The 24,773-nt window shown below is 40.7% G+C and overlaps 1 protein-coding gene across 6 annotated transcripts in view; it reads left to right on the top strand.

Moving 5' to 3' along the window:
* The window catches only part of LOC124518720 (zinc finger protein 33B-like), an 86,042-nt gene that overhangs the window by 35,971 nt on the left and 25,298 nt on the right, over positions 1-24,773 (top strand). For 2 of the 6 annotated variants that reach the window (XM_047088768.1, XM_047088769.1), the window contains exons 1-3: positions 15,896-16,396; positions 24,223-24,367; positions 24,645-24,740. In XM_047088768.1, coding sequence (XP_046944724.1) covers positions 16,382-16,396; positions 24,223-24,367; positions 24,645-24,740 — 256 coding nt within the window. In that variant the 5' untranslated portion in view covers positions 15,896-16,381. Of the gene's footprint in view, positions 1-6,402; positions 6,509-12,712; positions 12,840-15,895; positions 16,397-24,222; positions 24,368-24,644; positions 24,741-24,773 lie in introns of those variants that run through there. The other 4 variants (XM_047088770.1, XM_047088771.1, XM_047088773.1 and 1 more) reach the window with 4 other exon arrangements.

Consider the following 24,773-nt stretch of genomic DNA (forward strand, 5'->3'; position numbering starts at 1 on the left):
AAATTTATGATCATCCACTGTCATTATGTAAGATTAATATACCTTCTGCGCAGGCCAAATAAGTAATTGAATGGAGGCAGAATCACCACTGCTCTATCTTTCCAGGCCTTGAGGCTGACACTAATATCTGCAAACCCTCCAAAAATGCAGTATTGCTTTTGATTTAGTATCTTTGTAGATAGAGATAGTTTTACTGACTTCCATATGGTCTTTATGCCATAATAGCTCTCACTTGAAGGGTCAAGGAACCAGTGTGGGAATTCTGAAAATTTCTGGTGTCTCTATTCCAGTTATGTGTTCCACAGTTGAAGAAAGAACGACCCTTTGGATTTGGGCCCAGTGGGCCCACTGTGAGATAGACCTGAGCTAAAATCCCTCAATCACTTGACCCCCATTAGCTCCTTCTCTGGGGAGTGCACTACAAGCGACTTTTTGGGTCACTAGGCATTAACATCAGCTGAAAGCCAGTGTTTGGGAATCTTGAAAAGTCTGATTCCCCCTACCCACCCGCCCAAATGCCTACTCAGATTGGTAAATGGCTGGCTGTTCCTCTGGGAAATGCTGGGAGATAGATTAACAGTATACATTTTTGGCATTACTGGGTTTTTCCTCAAGAAGACCTGGAGACTCCTCTTCTGAAGGGATGCTCTGAGTCTGTAAACCGGCTCAAGGCTGGACGTTGATTGAGAGGGTATGACTCCTTTGGTGATTCAGGTCAGACTTCTGCTCATTACGCCTGCAGGTTTTCCACTTAGATGAAGACTATAGTGGACTTCCCATCTATTTTATTTCTGCTTACACCATGATCAACTAGTAAACACCAAATATCTGCAAGCCGAACTATTTTGCTTACTGCTTTGGCTCCACTGTCCCTAACAGTAACCATGTCCATGTTTTTGATGATTAAGTGCCACGTGTCGCCCCTGCCACCCTGGCACCTCAGCATCCTCATTGGACTTACACATCCCCATTTGAAGGTAGCAATTCTCCCTGTAATTTCTGATTCATAGAGAAGAGCAACCACAAAGGCTCTTGAAGGATTCTGGGGCTTGCCTGGTAAAAGACATGTCCTCTGGACCTTCTGAGGTCGGTAAGCAGCCCTTACAGAAATCCACTTTAACATTCTCATCTTCCTGAGCCTTTGCATAGTTTTCTCTACGGTATATCAAGGAAGTTTGGGCATTTCAACTGCTTTAGTGCAGTAGGTCAACCAAATCAAACAAGAGACATGACTAGCCCCTCAAGCTAAATATTCAGTCCAGAATATCAATTTAGTGGGCCCGTGTCAATAAATTCAGCCGATCTGACCTTATATTCTTTCCATTCTGATCCCAAACATATTCCCCAGGTTTCTGTTAATATAAAATTATACATTTATTTTAGTGTGTATCACACTTCTTTATGGGTTGCAGTTTGTACTCTTTGACATCTACTGGGACTTATGTCCAGTTACAGATCTAGAAGCAAGGGGAGATAATGTAAGAAGGTCCTGGAGAGGAGCAGAAGATCTTTATGAGGGGCACCTGGATGGCTTGGTTGAGTGTTTTACTATTGCTTTTGGCTTGGGTCATGATTTCAGGGTCGAGGGATTGAGCCCTGCATTGGGCTCCATGCTGACCATGGAGCTTGCTTGAGATTCTTTGTCTCCCTCTGCCCCTCTCCCTGTATGTTTTCTTTTTATTTTTTGAAAATGTTTATTTATTGTGCTGTCAAAAATGAGTCTGAGCTTTCAGCACAGAGAATGATATGGGGTTCGAACTCAAATCATGAAGTCATGCATGTCCTGAGCCGAAGTTGGATGCTTAACTGACTGAGCCACCCTGGTGCCCCTTCCCTGTATGTTTATATACACATGCTAGTATACACAAAATATATCCTTTTTGTGTCAGCTGACACAATATAAGCGCACCAGAGTCCTGGAAGGAACATGCACACGTAGTGCCCAGATCTTGGTTTCTAATACCATATCCCATGTTTAATCTCCAAATAAAGACAATAACAAAGTCATATTTCCTCCATCTAACATTATACAACTATCTCCAGGGTACAATTAAAAACCATTAAACCTATCCCTGAAAGAGGATGCAAAGTCCTTCAGTGATGTTTATTTACTTTTTTCCTTGATAACCCATAACTTAAATAGTATGATTTAAGTTAACAGTACTTAAATACTATGATATAAAATCAGTACACCATATATTATAGATACAGGGATAAGAGAAGGAAGTAAACAAAGATACCTGCTTAATATATATACCCAGTATATTTTAAGTATATGTTATACTAAGTGTTAAGTAAATATTTAATATATACCTATATGTACATTAAGTACGTATACTTAAGGTATGGGCACACACATATTAATGAAATAAAGAAGAAATACTCCTCTGACAATTACAGTCCTTATTTCTGTAACTGCTCATGCAGTCACAGGTGGTATGTATTATGATCTTTCATGACTATGTTTATTTCTTTTACCCTCAGCAAGAACCTCAGCTGGTCATGGTTCTTTACCTGGTGGGGTGATCCAGACCTTCCTTCCTGAAGGGTCTGGGCCACTAGTAGTCTTTCCTGAATTGGGTTGTTGTAGTTTTCCATTGATTTTAATCACAGGTCATGCTAGTACTATGAGATGCCTCAAGGGATCTCCTGTATTCTAGACACACTTTTCCTGATCCCCAATGTGTGGTAGTAGTCCAGTTTCTTCTTAGTAGGATCAATCGCCTCAGCACAGTATCTCCCTTCTCTGCCTGTTGATTTGAAGGCATGGGGAGCCCAAATTCGCCAGGTGACAATCCTAACTTCCAGTTCAGTGGAATCATTGTTGCGTCTCCTGGTGGAAGCATTCCTCCATTTGGAACTAATATTTCTAGGCCAGCAGAACCAGAGGTCTTGTGGACAGGAAACAAAAATTTTGCTACTGGACACTAGGGGTAATAATGCTGCCAATCCCATTTCCTCCCTGTGATTCATGGACCTGTGAATCCTGGCAATGGGAGAAATATCACCATATACTGGACACCGATTCAGAGCATATACAGCCTTCTGGAGAACTTGCCCGAGCTCTGTACCGTATTGCCACCCAGTGGCACTGTGCATTTTCAGAAAGTTATTCTGACATTCAATCAAGCTGGCTTCTTCGGGATGGTAGAACAGGTGATAAGATGAGTGAATTTCATGAGCCCTGGGTCCATTGCTTCTCTACTTCTTCTGTGAAGTGGGTTCCTTGATCAGAAGCAACACAGTGTGGAATCCCATGACAGTGGGATATTCTGTTAGCCCACAGATGGTTGTTTTGGCAGAAGCATTGTGTGCAAGGAAGGCAAGTCTATATCCAGAGTGTCTGTTCCAGTAAGGACAAAATGCTGCCCCTTCCATGAATTTTTGTCACATTTATTTCTCATTCTTGGACACACAAATACATTTGCTTCTTTCTTTCCCTTGTCTTTTGGGACTCCCATTACGTGTATGTTGATTTAGTTGATAGTATTCCATAGGTCCTATAGGCTTTCTTCAATCGTAAAAAAAAATTTTTTTTTCCTTTATGCTCCTCTGGATATTTTTAAATGACCTGTCTTTGAGTTCACTGATTTTTTTTCTTCTGCTTGATTGTGTCTATTTTTGAAGATTTCTACTGAAGTTTTTCACTACAATCTTTGTATTCTTTGGCTCCAGAATTTCAGTTTGGTGCTTTGTTGTGGTTTCTATCACTTTCTTCAAGTTCTCATTTTGTTCGTTTGTTGTTTTCCATGATCTCATTTGGCTATCTCTCTCTCTCTGTTCTCTTGTACTGAGCTTCTTGAAGATGATTATTTTGAATTATTCTTATTGATTGAGAGTTTGTTACTGGAGCTTTATTTTGTTCCTTTGGTGGTGGCATGTTTCCCTAATTTTTTGTGGTCCTTATAGCCTTGTGTTGGTGTCTGTACATTTGAAGAAGTGGTTACTTTTTCTAGTCATTACAGACTTGGCATCGTCAATAAAAGCCCTATACAAGTCAGCATGACGAGATATTCTGAGTGGACTGGTTGGCTGGGTCTGGGGGTGAATGGACCCAGTGCTGGCTCTACACCGAACTTGGATCCCCACTTTGCTCTCTTTTTTCCTACAGGAGAACTTATGGACTGAGGGGATCTCTTTGAGTGCTGCACTGTGTGGGTTTTGGGGAGGAGTGATGAGGGTATAGCGAGACTGTTGTTCTCACTCTTTTCAATTATGTCTTTTTTGTTGTTTGTGTGCTCCACCAATGTGCTTTAACCTCTCATCTAGATTCTGGAGATCCTCTGAAGGTATTTTTATCTACGGGTGGTTGTTAAATTGGTGTTTCTGTGAAGGAACAAGGACGGGAACTTCATTTTTAACATCTTGTTGACCTCTCTCCTGATTTCCCGTTTATTTAGATCTCCAAAATCTTTCACTGGAATTTTTATTATACAAATCTTGTACAAACCGTGCAACTTTAATTGTAGAAGTCTTATGCTCCTTTTTGTTCATTTCTTTTTTTTTTTAATGCTTATTTATTTTTGAGAGAGAGAGAAGTGAGAGCAAGGGTGGGGGGTGGGCAGACAGAGGATCTAGAGTGGACTCTGCACTGACAGCAGAGATCCCCATGTGGGGCTTGAACTCACAAACCTGTGAGATGATGACCTGAGCCAAAGTTGGATGCTTTCAACTGAGCAACTCAGGCACCCCTGTTAAATTCATTTCTAAGAACTTTTTGTTTGTTTGTTTGTGGATTGTTCAGTGCTATTGTGTACAAATTCATTTGCTGTTAATGTATTGATCTTGTATCCTGCAAACGTGTTGCAATCATTGATTAGTTCTGATGTTTGTTGTCACGTTCCTAAGTATATTCTACATAGAAGCTCATGTCATTTTACCACTTTATTTCCAATCTGGATGACTTTTATTCCATTTTATTGCCTAATTTCCCTTTCTAGGACCTTCGGTTCGACATTAACCGTAAGTGGTAAGAGTGGTGTAAGGGCATATACAAATGAAAAATAAGAGGCTTAATATTCTGCTAAAAATGAAGAGACATCCCTCCTTGTAGATTATTTTCTTTCTAAAGTTGTAAATTCTTTGCGCTTTTGAGAATGAACCACAAATCTTCTTAAATGTCTCTTGGCAGTTTTACAGCCTAGAATGTCTTTCCCAAGGACCTCAGAACCATCTGTTTGAAATGTAATAGGGAGCTGGCACTTCTGTCTCCCAGAGTCTGTGAGAGGGTAGAAGCCTAAACTTTGGTGGTTGGGGTCTTGATCCAAGTTGCAAAACTACCTCCTGTCATAAAGATAGGAGAAGCTTGTTTTTTTAACTTGTAAAACCAATAAACTAACACAGGTGGTCATCCCAATTACCAGGCAAATTTAGGGCAAACAATGTGTGATAAAGGATGCTGTGAAATCCTCCTACTTGAGAATTAGTTATTGTTTATTTTTGCAACATTTATGTGATGGGATGTATCTACTTGGCTATAAAAAAGGGTGAGATTTCTTTCTGTCCTTGGATTGTCTTTGAGATATATCCCGCCATTCAATGATAAGATTGTTTTCTTTGTCTTCTGCCTGAGTGGTTAAGTTTTCTAGGTTCAGAGAGGATTTTTAAAAATTTTTTCAACATTTATTTATTTTTGAGAGACGGAGCGTAAGTGGGGGAGAAGCAGAGAGAGAGGGAGACACAGAATCCCAAGCAGGCTCCAGGCTCTGAGGTGTCAGCACAGAGCCGGGCCTTGGGCCTCCAACTCATGAACTGTGACATCATGACCTGAGGCAAAGTCCCATGCTTCACCGACTGAGAAACCCAAGCGCCCCAAGATTTTGTTTTCAATTATATTTCCCTAATAATTTAAGGATGGGCTGAGTCTGGTGAATCCTGACCACTCATAATGCTAAATCGAGCATGCTTTCTCATCAATGAACGTCTCAAAGGACGAAGAACGAAATAAGACAGGGATGACTACTGTCGAAGTTATGTTCTAACATAAATGGAACACAGACTGTCCCTGGAAGAAATTCTGCAGGTGCATTCTACAAAAGATGGAACGGCTAGGAGAGCCAATTCATTAAGGAAACAATTAATGAAAGAGGTGTGTATTTAGATACTCATTTCAGATAAACAATGAGTCAGACTGTATTATCAGTGTCTCCTGCTTGTACCTTATTTGCTAAATCGGGCAGTCGTACCCAACGTCTCCTAAGCCTGATGCCTGATTCCCAACAAGGTTGCGCCAGGGATTTGGGAAAAGGCCTGCACGAGCGGGTCGGCCACATGAGCCGCTCTGGGCCTTCTGCGCATGTGCACTGCGCCCGTCTCGGTAGTTCGCGTCGGCGGCCTCGGGAGAAGAGGGTCCCGGATGCTTCAGTTGCCGAGTGCCGAGGCGCAGGCGGAGAGGACGCGATGGTCGAGCCCCCGGGTGGCTGTGGTTGAATGTGGGTGACCCGTGGGACGGAGGCCCCGCGCGGGAGGGGCCGGTGAAGGAGGAAACGGCTCGCTGCCTGAGCGCGGGGTGAGTCCTGCTCCGTCTGTATGCATCGAATGCGAACCAGCGCGTCCCCGCGCTTGTCACCCGGCGAAGGTTCGTGTTTTCGTCTCCGAGGTAAAGGGTCGCCCGAGGCCTCAGTAAGACCGGCGGAAACTGGCCCGGGGGCGCTCGTGGGTGGTCGCTTCTCTCCGGGGGGGGGGGGGACCTCGTTCTTCTCCACTCGGGTCCGTCTTCGTCCTCCCAGCCACCGGTGGTCAGTGTCCCGTCACCATGGTAACCGCGTAACGCCTTCTGGGAGGTGACGGGAGCCGCTTCAGTGGTATTAGATACATTCACATCGTTGGGCAAATGTCGCTACCGTTCATCCCCGTACTCTTTACATCTTGTAAAAACTGAAATCCTATACCTATTAAACAATAACTCCCCAATCTCCCCTACCTCTAGGTGCTGGAAACCACTGTTACAACTTCCTGTTTCTCTAATTTTGACTACTCTGAGTACCTCGTATTAGTGAAATCCTGTAGTCTTTGTCCTTTTGTGACTGGCTTATTTCGCTTAGCATTACGTCCTCAAGATTCATCCATGTTGTAGCGTATTGCAGGGTTTTTTCCATTTTTAAGGCTGAGTAATATCCCATTGTACGTATATGCACATTATGCTTGTCCATTCACCTGTCCATGGACACTTGAGTTGCTTCCATGTTTCCACTATTGTGAATAATGATGCTGCCGTGAACACGAGTGGTTGAGACATGTGGTTGAGACCTACTCTTGGGTATATACCTCGAAGGAAAATTGCTGGGCCGTAAGGTAATTCTAGTTTTAATTTTGAGGAAGCTCCATCCTGTTTTTACAATGGTTGTACCGCTTTACACTCTAAGCAGTCAGCAGCAGAGGATGGGAGTTCCATTTCCTCTCCATCCTTGCCAACAGTTGCTTTTTCTTTTTTTGGTAGTAGCAATCTTAATGGGTGTGAGGTGGGATCTTACTGTACCTTTGTCTTGTATTTCCTTAATGATTCATGATGTTTAGTATATTTTCTTGCGTTTATTGGCCATTTGTATATCCTCATTGGAGAAATATCTGTTCAAGTCCATTGCCCATTTTTGAATTAGGTTGTTTGGGTTTTTTGTTGTTGTTGCTGAATTTTAGGAGTTCTCTTATATTCTGGATATTAATCTCTTATCAGATATATGAATTATAAATATTTTCTCCTGTTCTGTCGATTAACTTTTAACTCTGTGGATAGTATCTTTTGATGTGAACATTACAATTTTCATGACAAGTGTGTCCGTTTCTTCTTTGTTACCCATGCCTTTGATGTCATATCCAGGAAGTCATTGCCAAATCCGGTGTTGTGTATCTTTTGTACTATGTTTTCTTCTAAGTTTTATTGTTTTAGAACTTAAATTTAGGTACTTGGTGTGAGTTGATTTTTGTCTATGGTGTTAGGTTAAGGGTCCAACTTTATTCTTTTACATGTGGCTATCCAGTTTTTCTAGTGCCATTTGATAAAAAGGTGTCATTTTCGCATTGAGTGGTCTTGACAGCCTTGTCAAAAATCATTTGACAAGATGTGTGAGTGTTTATTTCTGGACTCTTTTTTCTATTCCATTGGTCTTATTTGTCCCTTTTTATGCTGGTACCATCCTGTTTTGATTGCTGTGGCTTTGTACTAAGTTTTGAAATCAGGAAGTGTAAGTCTTCCAGTTTTGTTGTTTTTCAGGATTGTTGTGGATAGTCTGGTTTCTTTGAATTTTAGGATGGGTTTTTTTAATTTCTGCAAAAAACGTCATTGGGATTTTGCTAAGGATTTCATTGAAGCTGTACATCACTTTGAGTAGTATTGACATTTTAACAAGAAGTTGCCTAATCCAGGAACATGGGATGTGTTTCCATTTATTAATGCCTTCTTTAATGCCTTCAGCACTATTTTGTGGTTTTTATTGTGCAGATCTTTTACATCTTTGGTCACAGTAATTCCTAAGATTTTGTTTGATGCTTTGGTAAGTGGAATTGGTTTTGTAATTTCCTTTTCAGATCGTTCATTGTTCCTATATAGAAATGCAACTGATTTTTGTGTGTTGATGTATCTTGCTACTTTGCTGAATTCATTTAGTTGATGCAGCCGCTTTTTTTGTGGAGTCTTTAGATTTTTCTACATGTAATATTATTTCATTTGCACAGATGCTTTTACTTTTTCCTTTCTAATTTAGATGCTTTTTATTTCTTTTTCTTGTCTAATGCTCTGACTAGAACATCCAGTCCTGTGTTGAAGACAAGTGGTGAAAGCAGGCATCCTGACCTTACTCCTGATCTGAGAGGAATAGCTTTCTACCTTCTCACCATTGAGAATAATTTTTCTGTGTTTCCTTCCTTTCTTTCTTTCTTTCTTTCTTTCTTTCTTTCTTTCTTTCTTTCTTTCTTTCTTTCTTTCTTTCCATACATGGATTTTACTATGTGGAAGTAGTTCCCTTCTTTTGTTGAGTGCTGTTACCATGAAAGATTGTTGAACTTTGTCACATGCTTTTTCTGCATCACTTGAGATTGTCATGTGGTTTTTTTATCCCTTCATTGTATTGATGTGGTATATTATATTAATCGATTTTTGTATGTTGAACCATCCTTGCATTCCAGGAATGGATCTACTTGGTCATGGTGTATAATCCTTTTTGAAAACTTAAAGTAAATTAAATGTTATTAATTTTTTAGAGAGACAGTGAGTGTGGGTGTGAGCAGGGAAGAGGAAAACGGAAAGACAGACTCTTAGACAGGCTCCATGTCCAGTGTGGAGTGTGACATGGGGCTTGATCTCATGACCCTGGGATCATGACCTGAGCCAAATACAAGAATGGGTTGCTCAACTGACTGAGGTACCCAGGTGCCCCTATTTTATTTTATTTTTTAATTGAAATATAATTAACATACAATTTTATTAGTGTAAGGTGTACAGCATACTGATTCAACAATTGTATACATTAGTGCTTACCACAATAAGTGTAGTCACCAGCTGTTGCCATATGTTGTTACAATATTACTGACTTTATTTGCTGTTCTGTACTTTTCATCTCCATGATTTATTTAGTAACTGGAAGGCTGTAACTCTTAATCCTCTTTCTCTGTTTCACCCCTCTACCAACACCTTCCCTTAGCAACTAACAGTTGTTCTCAGTATTTATGGGTCTCTTTTTTGTTTCTTTGTTCATTTGTTTTGTTTTTTAGATTCCACATGGAAGTGAAATCATGTGGTATTTTTCTTTTTCTGTCTGACTTATTTCACTTAGCATAATACCTTTTAGGTCCATCCATTTTGTCCCAAATGCCAAGATCTCATTCTTTTTAATGCCTATGTAATATTGCATTGTGTATATATACCAAATCTTCTCTATTCCTTCATGTATCAGTGGACACTTGGGTTGCTTCCATATCTTGGGTATTGTAAATAATACTGCAGTAAACATAGGGGTGTATGTGTCTTTTCCAATTAAGTGTGTTATTTACTTTGGCTAAATGCACGGTAGTGGAACTACTGGGTCATATGGTATTTCCATTTTTACTTTTTTGAGAAACCTCCGTACTGTTTTCCACAGTGATTGCACCGGTTCCATTCCCACTAAAAATTTACATTTTTCTCCACATCCTCGCCAACATTTGTTATTTCTTTTTGATACTAGCCATTCTGACAGGTGTGAGGTGATACCTCATTGTGGTTTTGATTTGCATTTCTCTGATGATGAGGGACGTTGAACATGTTTTCCTGTGTCTGAGAGAGAGGGTTACAGAGAGCAGGAGCAGGGGAGGGGCAGAGAGAGAGGGAGACACAGAACCTGAAGTAGGCTCCAGGCTCCAAGCTGTCAGCACAAAGCTCAATGTGGGACTCGAACCCACGAACCGTGAGATCGTGACCTGAGCCAAAGTTGGATGCTTAGCTGACTGAGCCACCCAGGTGCCCCTGGATGTCTGCTTTAATCAGGTGTATAAGCTCTTCATATGTTTTGGTTATTAACCTCTTTGTTAGATATATCATTTTCAGATATTTCCTCCCATTCACTGGGTTGCCTTTTTGTTTTGTTGATGGTTTTCTTTGTGCAAAAGCTTTTTATTTTGGTGTAGTTGCAACAGTTAATTTTTGCTGTTACTTCCCTTGCCTGAGGAGACATATCTAGAAAAATGTTTCTATGGCCCATGTCAAAGAAGTTACTCGGTGTAGTTGTCTTCTAGGAGTTTTATGACTTGGGGGTGACATTTAGGTCTTTAATCCCTTTTGAGTTTCTTTTTTGTGTATAGTGTAAGAAAGTGGTCCAGTTTAATTCTTTTGCATGTAGCTGTCCAGTTTTCCCAGCCCCATTTATTGAAGAGACTGTCTATTTCACAAAGTTTATTCTTGCTTCCTTTGTCATAGATTAATTGACCATGTAGGTATTGGTTTCCTTCTGAGGTCTCGATTCTGTTCCATTGATTTTTGTGTCTATTTTCGTGCCAGTACCATATGTTTTGATTACTATAGCTCTGTGATATGTAATAATCCTTTTACTATGCTGGTGAATTCTGTTTGGAAATATTTTGTTGAGGACTTTTTACATCCATGTTCATAAAAGATATTGTAGTTTCTTTGTTCTCTTGAAGACAGTTTTTTAAACTAGAAAAGGATTCACCCATTTCCCGCCCCCCCCAGTTGTTCTCTGTATGAGCTTGTTTTTTGTTTTTGTTTTTTAAAGATTCCACATGTAAGAGAGATCACATGGTACTTACTTGTCTTTCTCTTTCTGACTTATTTCACTTAGCATCATGCCATAAAGTCCATCCATGTTGTTGCAAATGGCAAGGTTTCATTCTTTTTCATGGCTGAATCATATTCCGTTGTATATACATACCACAATTTCTTTATGCATTCATCCATCAGTGGACAGTTAGGTTGTGTCCATATCTTGGATATTGTAAATAATGCTGCTGTAAACATGGGGTGTATGTATCTTTTTGAGTTAATGTTTTTATTTTTTTTGGAGGGGTGGGTAAATATTGGGAAGTGGAATGGCTGGATCATATGGTAGTTCTACTTTTAATTGTCTGGAGAGCCTCCATACTGTTTTCCATAGCACCAGTTTACATTCCGATGCGCAGTGCCCAGCATTCCCTTTTGTCTGCATCCTTGTTAACACTTGTTCCTCCTTGTGTTTTTGGTAGCCATTCTAACAGGTAGGAGGTAATATCATTGTGGTTTTGATTTGCCTCTCCCTAATGATGAATGATGTTGAGCGTCTTTTTTATGGGCATGTATGTCTTCTCTGAACAATTGTGTATTCATATTTTTTTTGCAAGTGAGTTATGTGAGTTCTTTATACATTTTGAATATTAGTCCCTTATGAGATACAGGACTCAGGAATATTTTCTGTGTTCAGTAGGTTTCCTTTCTATTTTTGTTGATGATTTTCTTTGGTGTGCAAAACATTTTAGTTATGATGTACTCCTATTTATTTCTTCTTGTGTTGTTTTTTTGCTTTTGGAGTCAAACCTAAAACCATTGCCAAGACCTATGTCAAGGAGCTCATTAGCACCTCTGTTGTTTTTTTTTTTTAGGAGTTTTATATGGTTACATGTTTTCCTGTTTTCTTGTATGCCTTGTGATTTTTTGATTAAACATTGGGCATTTGAATTTAATCATGTGGTCGCTTGGAAATCAGATTCTCCCCAGTCTGCAATGTTTGCTGTATTTTCTTACTGTTTTTGTTTCTTCTTACTTATTTATTGTTTGATGGTGGTAGGCTCTCTTTGTGCCAAGGATCAGCCTGATGTATAAACGTAATGTCTTCTTAGGTGTGGATTCTTTAATTCCTGTGGCAGGTATGTCTTTGCGGGTTTCCTTATGAGAATATCTTCTTTGAGATGAGAAAGAGTATTTTATTCCACTTGGAATTGTCAGAACCAGGGCAGTTCCAAGTACATGTGTGCACTCAGATCTTTTGCATTAAAGAATAAATTGATTCGTCAGTGGTATTTCTACTCTAATCTCTTTTTTACTCGCAAAGTCTAACACAAAACAAGGTGTGTATATATATATATATATATATATATATATATATATATATATATAGTAGAGGTTAGTAACATTATCTGGTCAGTTTTCAACAGCAAAACATGTAAGAATTTGTCTTTGAACATCTTTTTTTTTTTTTTTTTTCATATTTCCTGATTCTGACTACTTGAGACTGAGCACAATGTGCTTTTGCAGGGATTATTGTCATTCGGGGATGTGACTGTGGGCTTCACTGAGGAGGAGTGGCAGCGCCTGGACCCTGCTCAGAGGACCCTGTACAGGGACGTGATGCTGGAGAACTACAGCCACCTTGTCGCAGTGGGTAGGTAGTGCTTGTTTCGCAGGCAGGCCTCCAGTATGTGTGCCTGTTTTGTATTTACAGAAACCTGTAGAGTTTTTGTAGACTACAATAATATTTAGCTTTGGAATTTGGAGGCCAAGGATGGTTTATCCCTTTTGGTTGTCACAAGGAAATTTGTTTCCCTGTGTCCCGTAACAGGGATTAAATTTTTTTTATTGTGCAGTTTTTGAGTTATACTGTCATCCACCTTGAGGAGTCCTGAAACTCACCCAGTTTGTCCGACGTCATAGGATTCTTATTCACAGGGTTATCCATTCCTAAGGAGGGCTTTGGTGAAATAGTTTTGGATTTTGGCTGTGGTGGTGGTTACACAGATCTCCGCATTTGTCACAATACCTGAAACTACACCAGAGTGAACTTTTGTGTATAGAAGTAAAATGAAAAAATTTTCTCTCAATAAATGATAGGTTACATGTTTTTACTTAAACATTTGCATTCTTTTAAATTCTCATAATAGACTTTTACATACATTTGTCATTCATTGTCATTTTCTTTTTTATCATGAGTGCTTAGTTATGTAGCCGGATTCACGTTTCTATTGACTTAAAGATCTCTTTATTAATTAACATATCTTTTCTTTCAAATATTTTTTTTTTTTAATTTTTTTTTTCAACGTTTATTTATTTTTGGGACAGAGAGAGACAGAGCATGAACGGGGGAGGGGCAGAGAGAGAGGGAGACACAGAATCGGAAACAGGCTCCAGGCTCCGAGCCATCAGCCCAGAGCCCGACGCGGGGCTCGAACTCACGGACCGCGAGATCGTGACCTGGCTGAAGTCGGACGCTTAACCGACTGCGCCACCCAGGCGCCCCTCTTTCAAATATTAAAAGTATATTTCCTTGTTTATTTGCTTTTAACTTAAAATAGAGCTGAACTATTTGTTATTGCTAATACTAAAACGCATCGGATACTAAATTTATGGTTTTTATTTTTGGTGTCACAGCTTGTCACCTTTATTTTCCTAGTGGTTTATTTTACACATTTCAAATCTTGAATCCCTGTGAATTATGCCCTGTGTGAACTAAGTACCTAAGACTATTCCAAACTGTTGGGAATGACTTGCTGTTTGGAATATTCCATTCATTTCTCATTGCCTTGAAATGCTGTATTTATTAGACTACATTCAAAAAAACACTCTTAATCATGGCCATGTTTCCACGAAGCAGATGCCAGACTACTTGTAGTGGAGCAATATTATACGTGTTGATATTTCCTAGGAAGTTTTCTTTTCGAAATGTTGTCAGTTTCGATTTTCATGTATTACAGATGAAGTTACGAATGCTTTTGTAAAGTACCTATTAAAGTACACAAAAATCAAAGAGAAAAAAGTATGTACAAAAGTTGGTTGACAGTGTTGGTGGAATTTGTCACAGTATATTGAGTTTCAGTGAAAGGGTCTATCTCCATTTCTTCAAGTAATGTTAGTGTCCTAGAAGAAAGAATGGGATTATGTAGACGAATAAAGACATTTTCTTTTGGACTGTCGATTTTCTGATTTATCTACGATTTTCGTTCATTGCTTTCATGATTTTGATGAACTACCTTGCTTGATGCCACCCTCGTCCCCTGGCTTTTTATTTCCAGAGAGAATCGCTGACGGTGTCAGATACATTTTTTTATTTTAAAAATTCTTTTATTGCTTGATGGAATCTTTTTTTAAATCCTAGTATTTAAAAAAGTGAAGTCGACAAGCAGGTTCCTATTCCTGACACTTGTGTGTCTAAATTACACACTGGGTGCACGTAGATCTCGGATGTAATCTGCAACTTTTGGGGAGTCCCTGACGCGATCTGACAGTTTGTGTAACTATGTCAAGCGCCCCAACCTTCTCACGCTAGATAAAGACTCGAAGCTCTCCGCTAAAGTCCGTAGCCGCTCACGCAGTCTAAAGGAGCGGTAGCTCTGGCTTTCAGCGCGGAATGCTCCCACTGTCCGGTTCTGCGCTTGCCTAGTACCGCCTTCTGCCTCTCTGCACTTCCGTCCTGTTTCTTTTTTTCCTTCCGTTTAACTCAGTTCTCGCTGGGAGGGGGCGTTCTGCACCCGCCGTGTCTCTGACCTTTTCTGGGGCTTCATGCGCAGGGATCGATAGGTGAGCTTGGGGCGATTGGACGAGGGCCAATGGGGGCGCCTTGTGCCCGGGAGTCTGTGCCCTGGTGGTCGGTGCCCGATCGTGTGGAGGAGGTCCGTGGACCGGTGACGGCGGGCTGGGGACGTGTCCATCAGCACTCGAGGTCGGGCGCCCCGGTGCTCAGTCCCTGCCGGAGCGGCCGGGGCCGTTCGCGGGCCCGGTTCTGGAGGCCGCGGGAGGAGGGCGTGTGCCCGGAGGCGGTGGGAGAGACCGGGGCTGCGGCCGGGAGGGGGGCGCGAGCGCGTCGGGTGGAGGCGGGGTGGTCCGGGAAGACGGGCGCCCCTGCCTGGGCTGACTCGGTTACCGCCCCGCCTCTTGGTTCTCCTTGTATCCTTCCTGGAGTCTGAGCGGCTCTCCAAGTCGGGTCGGTGACTGCTTCTTGAGGTGTGGTGTTACTCAGTCCGGCATTAGGGAAGGATCTCCAAGAATCCCTTACTTTTTGTCTCATTGAATAGAAACATTGTTTGTTTGTTTGTTTGTTTTTCTTCTCGAAGGTTACTGACTTACTCAGAATCACAGTTTGTTAGTGGCGAAGACTGGAAGTTGTGTCTCCCGACTCCAGAGAGACTGCCTGCTTTTCCACACGAGGAAAGGCAGATTACTTTTAAAAAGATCCTTTTGAGAAACGGCAACCAGGATCAAGAAATGAAAACATAGACCTTTCATTAAAGCATTGCTTTTTATCGTTTTCTGTGTAATCAGTAATCAAAGGTTTAGTAACAGTGGGGAAATTGATAAACAGTTTAATCAGGAGTATTTTTTTAAGTTTACTCATTTTGGGGAGAGAGCGAGCGAGCGAGTGCGAGAACCCAGAAGAAGCAGAGAAAGAGGGAGAGAGAATCCCAAGCCGGTTCAACACTGTCAACGCAGAGCCTGATGTGGGGCTTGCTCCATCCCACCATCCATGAGATCTTGACCTGAACAAGAATGCAGGCTTAACTGAGCCACCCAGGTGCCCCAGGTTGGGAGTATTTTTTGTAGCAGTTTTGGTGAAGACTTAATGTTACTTCACTGAGTATAATGTTTTGTTTAAACCTACTTTTTAATTTAAAAATTTTTTGTGAACATCAAGAGAGCTTTAAACTGTTAAAAATCCCCAGGAAGCAAATATTTAGGTTTTCCCAGTGAAAACTTTTATGCCCAGCAGCCATTACATGATTATGTCAGAGTCCTATTAGACAGTTGTTCTTTGAGCATCTGCTGTCCTTTCTGAAGGTGAAAGGCACTGACGCTCTTCGAATCTATTGGGTTGTATAGTTTTATAGGGGAGGAGCATTCAGGAGCCACCAGGCAGGCCAGCTCTTTTATGAACTCATTCCTCTTGTAACTCAGCACATCACCAGAGTTGTCTACACTTTTCCAAGACAGCAGAAAATGAACAAATCCCAGGTAAGTTGTTCATTCCCCACATTATTTTGCAGTGGACCTGGTGAGATTTGTGAGTCCCATACTAATGGGAAATTAGCAATAGATAGAAATCTATCTTTACAGAAAGTAGTGACAGATCAATAGCAAGACTAAAGTGGCTTCTAGATACATACTGATCATTCTATATCTTAGAGTTTCTAAACTGACCTACAAATAACATCTCTGTTGTTTCTGATAATCATGGAGAAAGGAAGATACAGTCTTTTGGATACAGACAGAATTTTTACAAGACACAAAGACTTCTTGGATGATATCTTTTTTATCTTTTAACCTTCCTGTGACAGCCCTGAAATGAGTGCCTAAAACTATTCCTCACTGAAAGTAAAAGGGTCCAAGAGATAGCTCAAGTAGTTAATTTAATGATAGTCTTGTTCGATCCTGGTATTAAACCTGATACGTTTAGGGGTGCCTAGGTGGCTCAGTAGGTTGAGCTTTTGAGTTTGGCTCAGGTCATGATCTCCCACTCCGTGAGTTTGAGCCCCACGTCAGGCTCTGTGCTGACGGCTCAGAGCCTGGAGCCTGCTTCAGATTCTGTGTCTCCCTCTCTCTCTGCCTCTCTCTCGCTCACACTCTGTCTCTTGCTCTCTCAAAAATATATAAACATTAAAAAGAAAATTAAAACCCTGATACGTTTAGAGGAATGAATATGGCCTGTGTGCTGGTTAACAAGAACTCTCCATGAGTACTTTAGCCAGGTTGTGTATGCGAGTTTTATAGCCGATCATTTAAAGTTAAATTCTCCAGTAAGTCTGTCTGAGCTTCTCCGTCAAATTCATCCCATAGCTTTCTGCCTTGGTTTTTCTTCACTCTTTGGGATCTGTCCAGGTAAAGGTTGCCAATGATTCAGTTGTATTTACTGACCACTCTTTCCAGGAGACTCTTTGTCTCTTTTGATGGATACTGGAAAAATGGTTGAATAATACTGTTTATTGTTTTGAGTACTTCTAAAATATGTAAATTATCTTCATGTGTAATTGACAGGCATTTTCTCTTAGTTCACTAGTAATTTGAGATCTATCCATATGTAGCTTATTTCCTTTTTTTTTTTTTTTTTAATTAGAATCTTAATCAGGCTGCGCTCTCAGTGCAGAGGTCAGTCTCACGACAGTGAGATCATGACCTGAGCCGAAATCAAGAGTCATATGCTTTACCACGTAGACACCCCTGTAGTTTGTTTCTTTTAATGTTGGATTTTCCCGCTGTGTGGCCACATTGTATTCTAAATACTATATTTTACTGATAGACATGTAGGTAATTTGCGTGTTTCATTAATATAACAGCTGCTGTGAATATCCTTGTCATTCTCTATGGTAAATGCAGATGTGTCTCCAGACCCTGGAGCATTGCTTCTCAGAGTGAGGATCTTTGGCCAGAAATGGCAGTGTCACCTTGAAACTTGTTTGACATGCAGATTGTGATCCACCATCCGAAACCTACTGGAAGAGAACTTTTGGAGGCCAGGCCCAGCAATCTGTGTTCTTATGGGATGTCCGTGTGATGGTTGATAACACATTAAGTTTAAGAGTCACTGGTCCAGTGTCCAGTGATTAATATTTTTGAGTTACAGGATATTAGGATTTCTCATTTTTCTAGGTAAATTGTTACTCATCAGAAAACTGTGTCTTCTCCAGATACAGAAGTTATTCCTACTTCAAATGGTTACAAACTTCACTGTTTAATTTGTATGTGTCTGATTATTGAGTTTGTGCAAATTTCATAAGTTTACGGTGTATAAGTGTTCAGCAATTTCAAGAGTGGGTGGAATTCTTGCACACCTATTGTTAGAATTATTTCTTTGTATTTAGTGGTTTTTTTAAAATATACATGTATCTACCCCCACCCAAGAGAGGTAGTGTGAGCTGGGGAGAGGGGTAGAGGGAGATGGATGGAGAGAATCTTAAGCCGACTCCACACTCAGGGTAGAGCCCGACATGAGCCTGGATCCCACGTCCCTGGGATCAGGACCACAGCAGAAATCAAGAGTCTGATGGTCAACTGAGCCACCCTGTATTATGTATTAATATTTAAATATATTTTTATTTGCACTTTTTAACTGCTTGTTGCTGGCATGTTATTTTTTATATATTGACCTTATTTCCAACAAGTTTTCTACACTAATTTACTACATCTAATTGTTTATCTGTATATCCAAAAAATTTGGATTTTTTTATGTATACACATGTATAATCTGGGAATAGTGACACTACCATATACTTTTCCCAGATTTTGTACTTTTTTTTCTATATTGCCCTCTTAGGTCCTCAAATATATAATATTAAATAGAAGCAAGAGTAGGGGGGAAACTTTCCTTTCAGTATGGATTTTTGCTGTATTTGTTTACATTTCATAATGGCATCAAGGATGTCCAGTTTTATTCCTAGTTACCTAGAATTTTTCTTTTTTTTAATGAGTGCCAATTAAATTTAAAAAAAAATTTTAATGTTTATTTTTGAGAGAGAAAGAAAGAATACCAGCAGGGAAAGAGCAGAGAGAGAGGGAGACAGAGAATTCAAAGCAGGCTCCAGGCTCTGAGCTGTTAGCACAGAGCCCAACTTGGGGCTCGAACCCACGAACTGTGACATGACCTGAGCCGAAGCTGGACGCTTAACTGACTGAGCCAACCAAGTGCCCCAATGAGTGCCAATTAAATTATTTAAAATGGTTTTGGACATCTATTGAAATAGTCATATGATTTGTCTCCTTCATTTTCTTAGTAAATTACATCAAATCTTATGCAATTAAATTTAATGTAAAATTAATTACAACAAATTTAAATGTAAAACTAACAAGATATGTCTGAAATAAAGCTAAGTGGGTCATGGCAATGTTTTGTTTTAGAATTATGTATCTGTGTCCGTGAGAGACATTGAGCAATGAGGTATTTTTTCCTGGTGGGGGACATGTTCTTGTTAGGATTTAGTATTTAGTGTCAAAGATATGTTGAATTCATAACAAGAATTCTTGAGTATTTCCTCCTGCTTTCTCCCCAAGATTGTGTTTTATTTTGTTTCTACTTCTTTCTTAGGTATTCATTCATAGGTAGGGACATCTTTACCTGGAATTAGTTTGTTTCCCTCCCTTCCTTTCTTTCTTCATTGTTAAGTAGGCTCTGCGCCCAGTGTGGGGATCGATCTCATGACCCTGGCTTACAGCATCCCATTTGTTTCCTCTTTCTCCCAGTCTCTGGCAGTCCCCATTTTATACTCTGTTTCTATGAAATTGGCTTTATGGTGAGTTATAGTGTATGATATTTGTTTTCTCTCTGACTGACTTCATTTAGCATAATGCCCTCAAGGTCTGTCCATATTGTCTCAAGTGGCAGGATTTCCTTTGTTTTTATGGTTGAATAGTATTCCATTGTGTGTGTGTGTGTGTGTGTGTGTGTGTGTGTGTGTGTGCGTGCGTTTATATATATATTTATTATATATGCATGTATGTATACATGCATTATCTTTACCCCATTCCTCTGTTGATGAACACTAAGCCTCATGCCTCATCTACTATCAATAATGTTGCAGTGAACAGGGGATTACAGGTGTCTTTTGCAGTTTTGATTCCATTTCTTTTGGATTTGTGCCTAGAATTGGATTGCTAGATCATCTGATAGTTCCATTTTTAATTTTTTGAGGGACCACCATAGTGTTTTCCAAGGTGGCAGCACCAGTTTACATTCTCACCAACAGTGAATGAGGATTCCCTTCACACCACAGTCTTGCCATTTGTCATTTCGATAATAGCCATTCTGAGAGGTGTGAAAGAGATATCTCATTGTGGTTTTGATTTGCATTTCCTTGATGGTTCATGATATTGAGCACCTTTGCATGTACATATTGGCCATTTGTAGGTCTTTGGAAAAATGTTCAGGTCCTTTGTTCATTTTAATTGGATTATTTGCTTTTTGGTTTTTGTATTGTATGAGTTGTGTATACATTTTGGATATTGACGCCTTATCAGATACATGATTTGTGAATATCTTTTCCCAATCTGTAGGTTCTTTTCAGTTTATGGACTGTTTGCTGGGCAGGGCTCTTAAGTTCGATAAAGTCTTGTTTGAGCTTTTGTTGCCTTGCTTTTGGCATCTTATCCAAAGAAAACATCATCCTAAAGAACAATGTTGAGCTTCTCCCCTATGTTTTCTTCCAGGAATTGTATGGTATCAGTTCTTATGTTTAAGTCTGATTCATTTCAAGTTAATTTGTATGAGTGGTGTAAGATAGGGGTATAGTTTCATTCTCTTGTATGTAGGTGTCCCGTTATCCCGCCACCTTTTACTGAAGAGACTATCCCATCCCCATTGTGTGTTTTCGGCACTCTGTCAAAAATCAGTCGACCATATATGCGTGGGTTTATTGGGGGGTTTCTGTTCTGTTTCATTTGACTGCAACTGTTTTTATCACTGAAATAAGTCTCCCTTTCACTGCAGTTGGTATTCCCTGTAACGTACCTTAATTAGGCCTTCATTCACTTCGTTCATTAACCATTTATGAATAGTTAGTACGTGTCCTAATGTGTGCCAGCTGGTGAGGATTCTAAGAATGAGACATCGCTCTTTATAAGGAGAAACTCTTAGAACTGTGTAGGGCATTAAAAGAAACTCACGTGATTTAGACGTTACTGTAAGTCCTACGGTGGGGATCCTGTTTTGTTTTCCTTACGATTTTTCATTTCTGGTTAAAAATGAAAAGACAAGATTTTCAAGCCTAAAATAACATAATTGTTTTTTGTATTGGGTGACGTAACCCATTTGTATTTGTTCTTGTTAGGCTTTAGTCCCTCCATCTGACAATGTATTTCTTCCCTATGCTTTTTCTTGGTTGTGTGGGGCACCCCGGTTGAGTGGGAGCCGGCAGGCGCCAGTGAAGAATTCACTCAAGACAGAACAGAAGAAATAGAAGTTTACCGGATACCCTGCAAGGGAGCAGCGGGCAGGATGGCAAAGGGGAGACCGTCTGCTACTAGGCGGTGGTGAGGGGCTGTAGTTCTAGAGTAGCTGTAACTTTTCCCCCTTTTTTGGTAATCTTAGGCACTGTGCCTGCCGTGGGCAGCCCATTGGTCAGTGAGGGCCTGTGGCTTAATGAGCCTGTTCACGTCAGCTTGGTGGTCGTGGTCGTGGTCGCTGTGGGTCCTTTTGCCTTGCTCAAGCTTTGACTGCTCAAGCCTGTTGTATACACAAGTGGTCTCTAGAGGTTGTTCGTTTGTATTTTATTGGATTATTTTGTTTTTTCAACACTGCATCAGTCAGCTTGTGTCATAACAAAGGATTCCTAAATTTATTTTTTGTTTGTGTCTGTGATCTTAGGGGCTAAGGCGTGGCTCTGCTCTCTGTACTGTGCATTGTGGGGTCAAGGATGAAGGATGATGTCTCTGAAATTTCTCCCTGAAGTGACACATTTCCCTTGTACTACTTTTCATTGGCCAAAGCAAGTCACGTGGCCCAGCTTGATGTCAGTGGGCAGGAGTTGTGATGTACCCACAGGGGCAGGCTGGGGCGCTGGACCTACTGGAGAGGGGAAAAAATATTTTGTGAGTGGTTTGTCAGTGGTCACATGATTTATCAAGTGACCTTTGATGATACACTTTAAAGTTACTCCTTCTAGAGTGGTTCAGTATTTAATTTTTATTCTAATACTAATTATCATTTAAGTTTAAATTGTGGTTATAGTTTGTAATTTTCTATTAACATATGAAAGGACCTTTATTATTACTGCAATTCGACCTTTACATTTACTTCAGTCATCTTCTGCTATCCTGTATTTTGTGGAAGCCCTCTGAAGTATTTTGTTTTCCTTAATGAAGAATATTTGTAATACTGTTTTTCAAACAGTTTCATGGGGCACCTGGGTGGCTCAGTCACTTTAGCATCCTTCTCTTGATTTCGGTCCAGGTCATGATCTCACGGTTCCTGGGATGGAGCCGTGCTTGGGGCTCCACACTCACAACATGGAACCTGCTTGGGATCCTCTCTGTCCCTTTCTCTCTGCCCCTCCCCTGCTCATGCTCTCTCTTTCTCCCTCTCAAAATAAATAAAGAAACCTAAAAAAAAATTCTTGAAACAGTTTCATTAAAGGACAGAGCTGGTATGTCAGGAATGATTTGGAATCGAATATATCTCTTGATTGGTGAATTCTAATCATGTGCCTGGATAATACTATGTTAAGTAAGTTTTCTGGATTAGCTAGTGCAATCCTACACCACCTTTATGCTGTAGGTACTGAAATTACAGAAGCGTATAAGGATTTACATTCGGGATCTGTATAGAATAGTTCATTTGCAGAAAATGCAGTTTGAGAAGTGGACAAATTGGAGATCTCTTGACTCCTAGTCGACCGGAAGATGCCTCTTCTGCCAATTTGAAGCTTGAAATGTGGGAACCGGAACTCACATTACAAGTGATACTGGAAGTGTTCTCAGTGGTTCCTGAGGTGCCTACTGGTTTTGAAAATGACTCAGGAAGATCTTTGTGTGCTGCTGATTTTATCATCTTGCTCCACCTCACTTCTTCATAGACTTGTCATGTCTCAGTGTATTCTCCCACTTCAGATACTTAAGGAACCTCAGCCTTTATACTCACGATATGTAGCTTCCTCAACAGGTAGAAACACGTTATTTACATATATTTTTTTAACTTTTTTATGTTTATTTTTGAGAGAGAGAGAGAGAGAGACAAAGACAGAACATGAGTTGGGGAGGAGCAGAGAGAGAGGGAGACACAGAATCCCAAGCAGGCTTCATGCTGTCCATACAGAACACGATGCGAGGTTCAAACCCATGGAACAGGGAGATCATGACCTGAGCTGAACTCGGACATTTAACCAACTTAGCCACCCAGGCACCCCTCAGCTTTTACCTTTTAAACTGGAGGATAAAAATTTGTAACAAAATGTATTGATAGTATATGTAATTCATAAATATCAACTTCGATAGTATTCAAAAGTGTTTTTTTTTTTTTAACTTTTTTTAATGTTCATTCATTTTTGAGAGACAGAGAGAGACAGATCATGAGCAGGGAAGGGGCAGGGAGAAAGGGAGACACAGAATCCGAAGCTGGCTCCAGGCTCTGAGCTGTCAGCAGAGCCCAGCACGGGGCTCGAACTCACGAACTGCGAGATCATGACCTGAGTCAAAGTCAGACGCTCAACCAACTGAGCCACCCGGGCGCCCCAGTACTCCAAAATATTCTTTAAAGTGGAAAGTGATCACACATTGAAGACTCGGTCTAATTTACTCTGTGATCCATTCCATGAATTCCTTTCTGGCACTTCTTGTCATCACAGATCCAGGCTGGATTCTCAACTTTTCCTCCGCCATTTGCCCTCTTCTCATTTCGCCAATGTGTTAATGGAGCCCCATCTTTGCTTTCATTGGGGACCACGACCCTGTGTTCATGAGAGTACGGGTTTCCTCTTCTCCACCAGCTGTTCTTCAGTGAGGCCCCACAAAGAGCTAATTTTGCTGCTCGTTTGTTTTAGTCTGTCTTGTGCATACTTCACCCTAGCCATTGTAACCTGTTACTGCATGTTTTCTTATCAGAATATGTGCTCCTTGAATACAAGAACAGTTTTATTAATCTTAGCATTTCTAAGAATTGGAACAGTTCCGGATACATTGTGGGATTTGGTGATTTTTACATTAATAATACCCTGAAGCAATGGCATAGTGTTCGTTAGATTTCTCGTCTCCCCTCAAAGCCTAAAGCCAAACACACCTTCTGCAGACTATTTTGGTAATCATGAGAAGGATCGGTTCCCATACAGCTTTTCCATGTCACCCACTTCTGAACATTTCAGATTGAACAGAAATTCCAGGGGTCAGTATCATTTAAGGATGTGACCGTGGGCTTCACCCAGGAGGAGTGGCAGTGCTTGGACTCAAGTCAGAGGTCCCTGTACAGGGACGTGATGCTGGAGAACTACAGCCACCTTGTCTCAGTGGGTAAGGACTGTTTTTATATAATTCCAAGTAGCATGTTTTGATTGTGTTAATTATGAGGCGTATAGGCTCTGTGCCGCGTTGAAGGATATTTAAGATCGGAATTCAGGAGTCGTTGCCGATTGACCGCCTTTGGGCGCCAGGAAGATAGTTGTGTTTACCTCTCCAGTGAAGTGTTCCGTGGCTTCTTCACTGAGCAGCTGCAGTGGCTTCCTCCTCTTCCAGAGGCCCTGAAGCCTAGGCCACCTGGTCTGAATCCTGAATGATTTCACGTTGACAGGGTCCTGTGCTACCAAACCAGAGGTGATCTTCAGGCTGGAGCAAGGAGAGGAGCCGTGGATATCGGAGGAAGAATTCCCAAGCCAGAGCCTCCCAGGTGAGTTGATACATACGGCACCGATGAACATCA

The sequence above is a fragment of the Lynx rufus genome, unplaced genomic scaffold (assembly GCF_022079265.1).
Source record: "Lynx rufus isolate CCGP_SWC_20201006 ecotype Redwood Valley unplaced genomic scaffold, mLynRuf1.p SCAF_25, whole genome shotgun sequence".
NCBI lineage: Eukaryota > Metazoa > Chordata > Mammalia > Carnivora > Felidae > Lynx > Lynx rufus.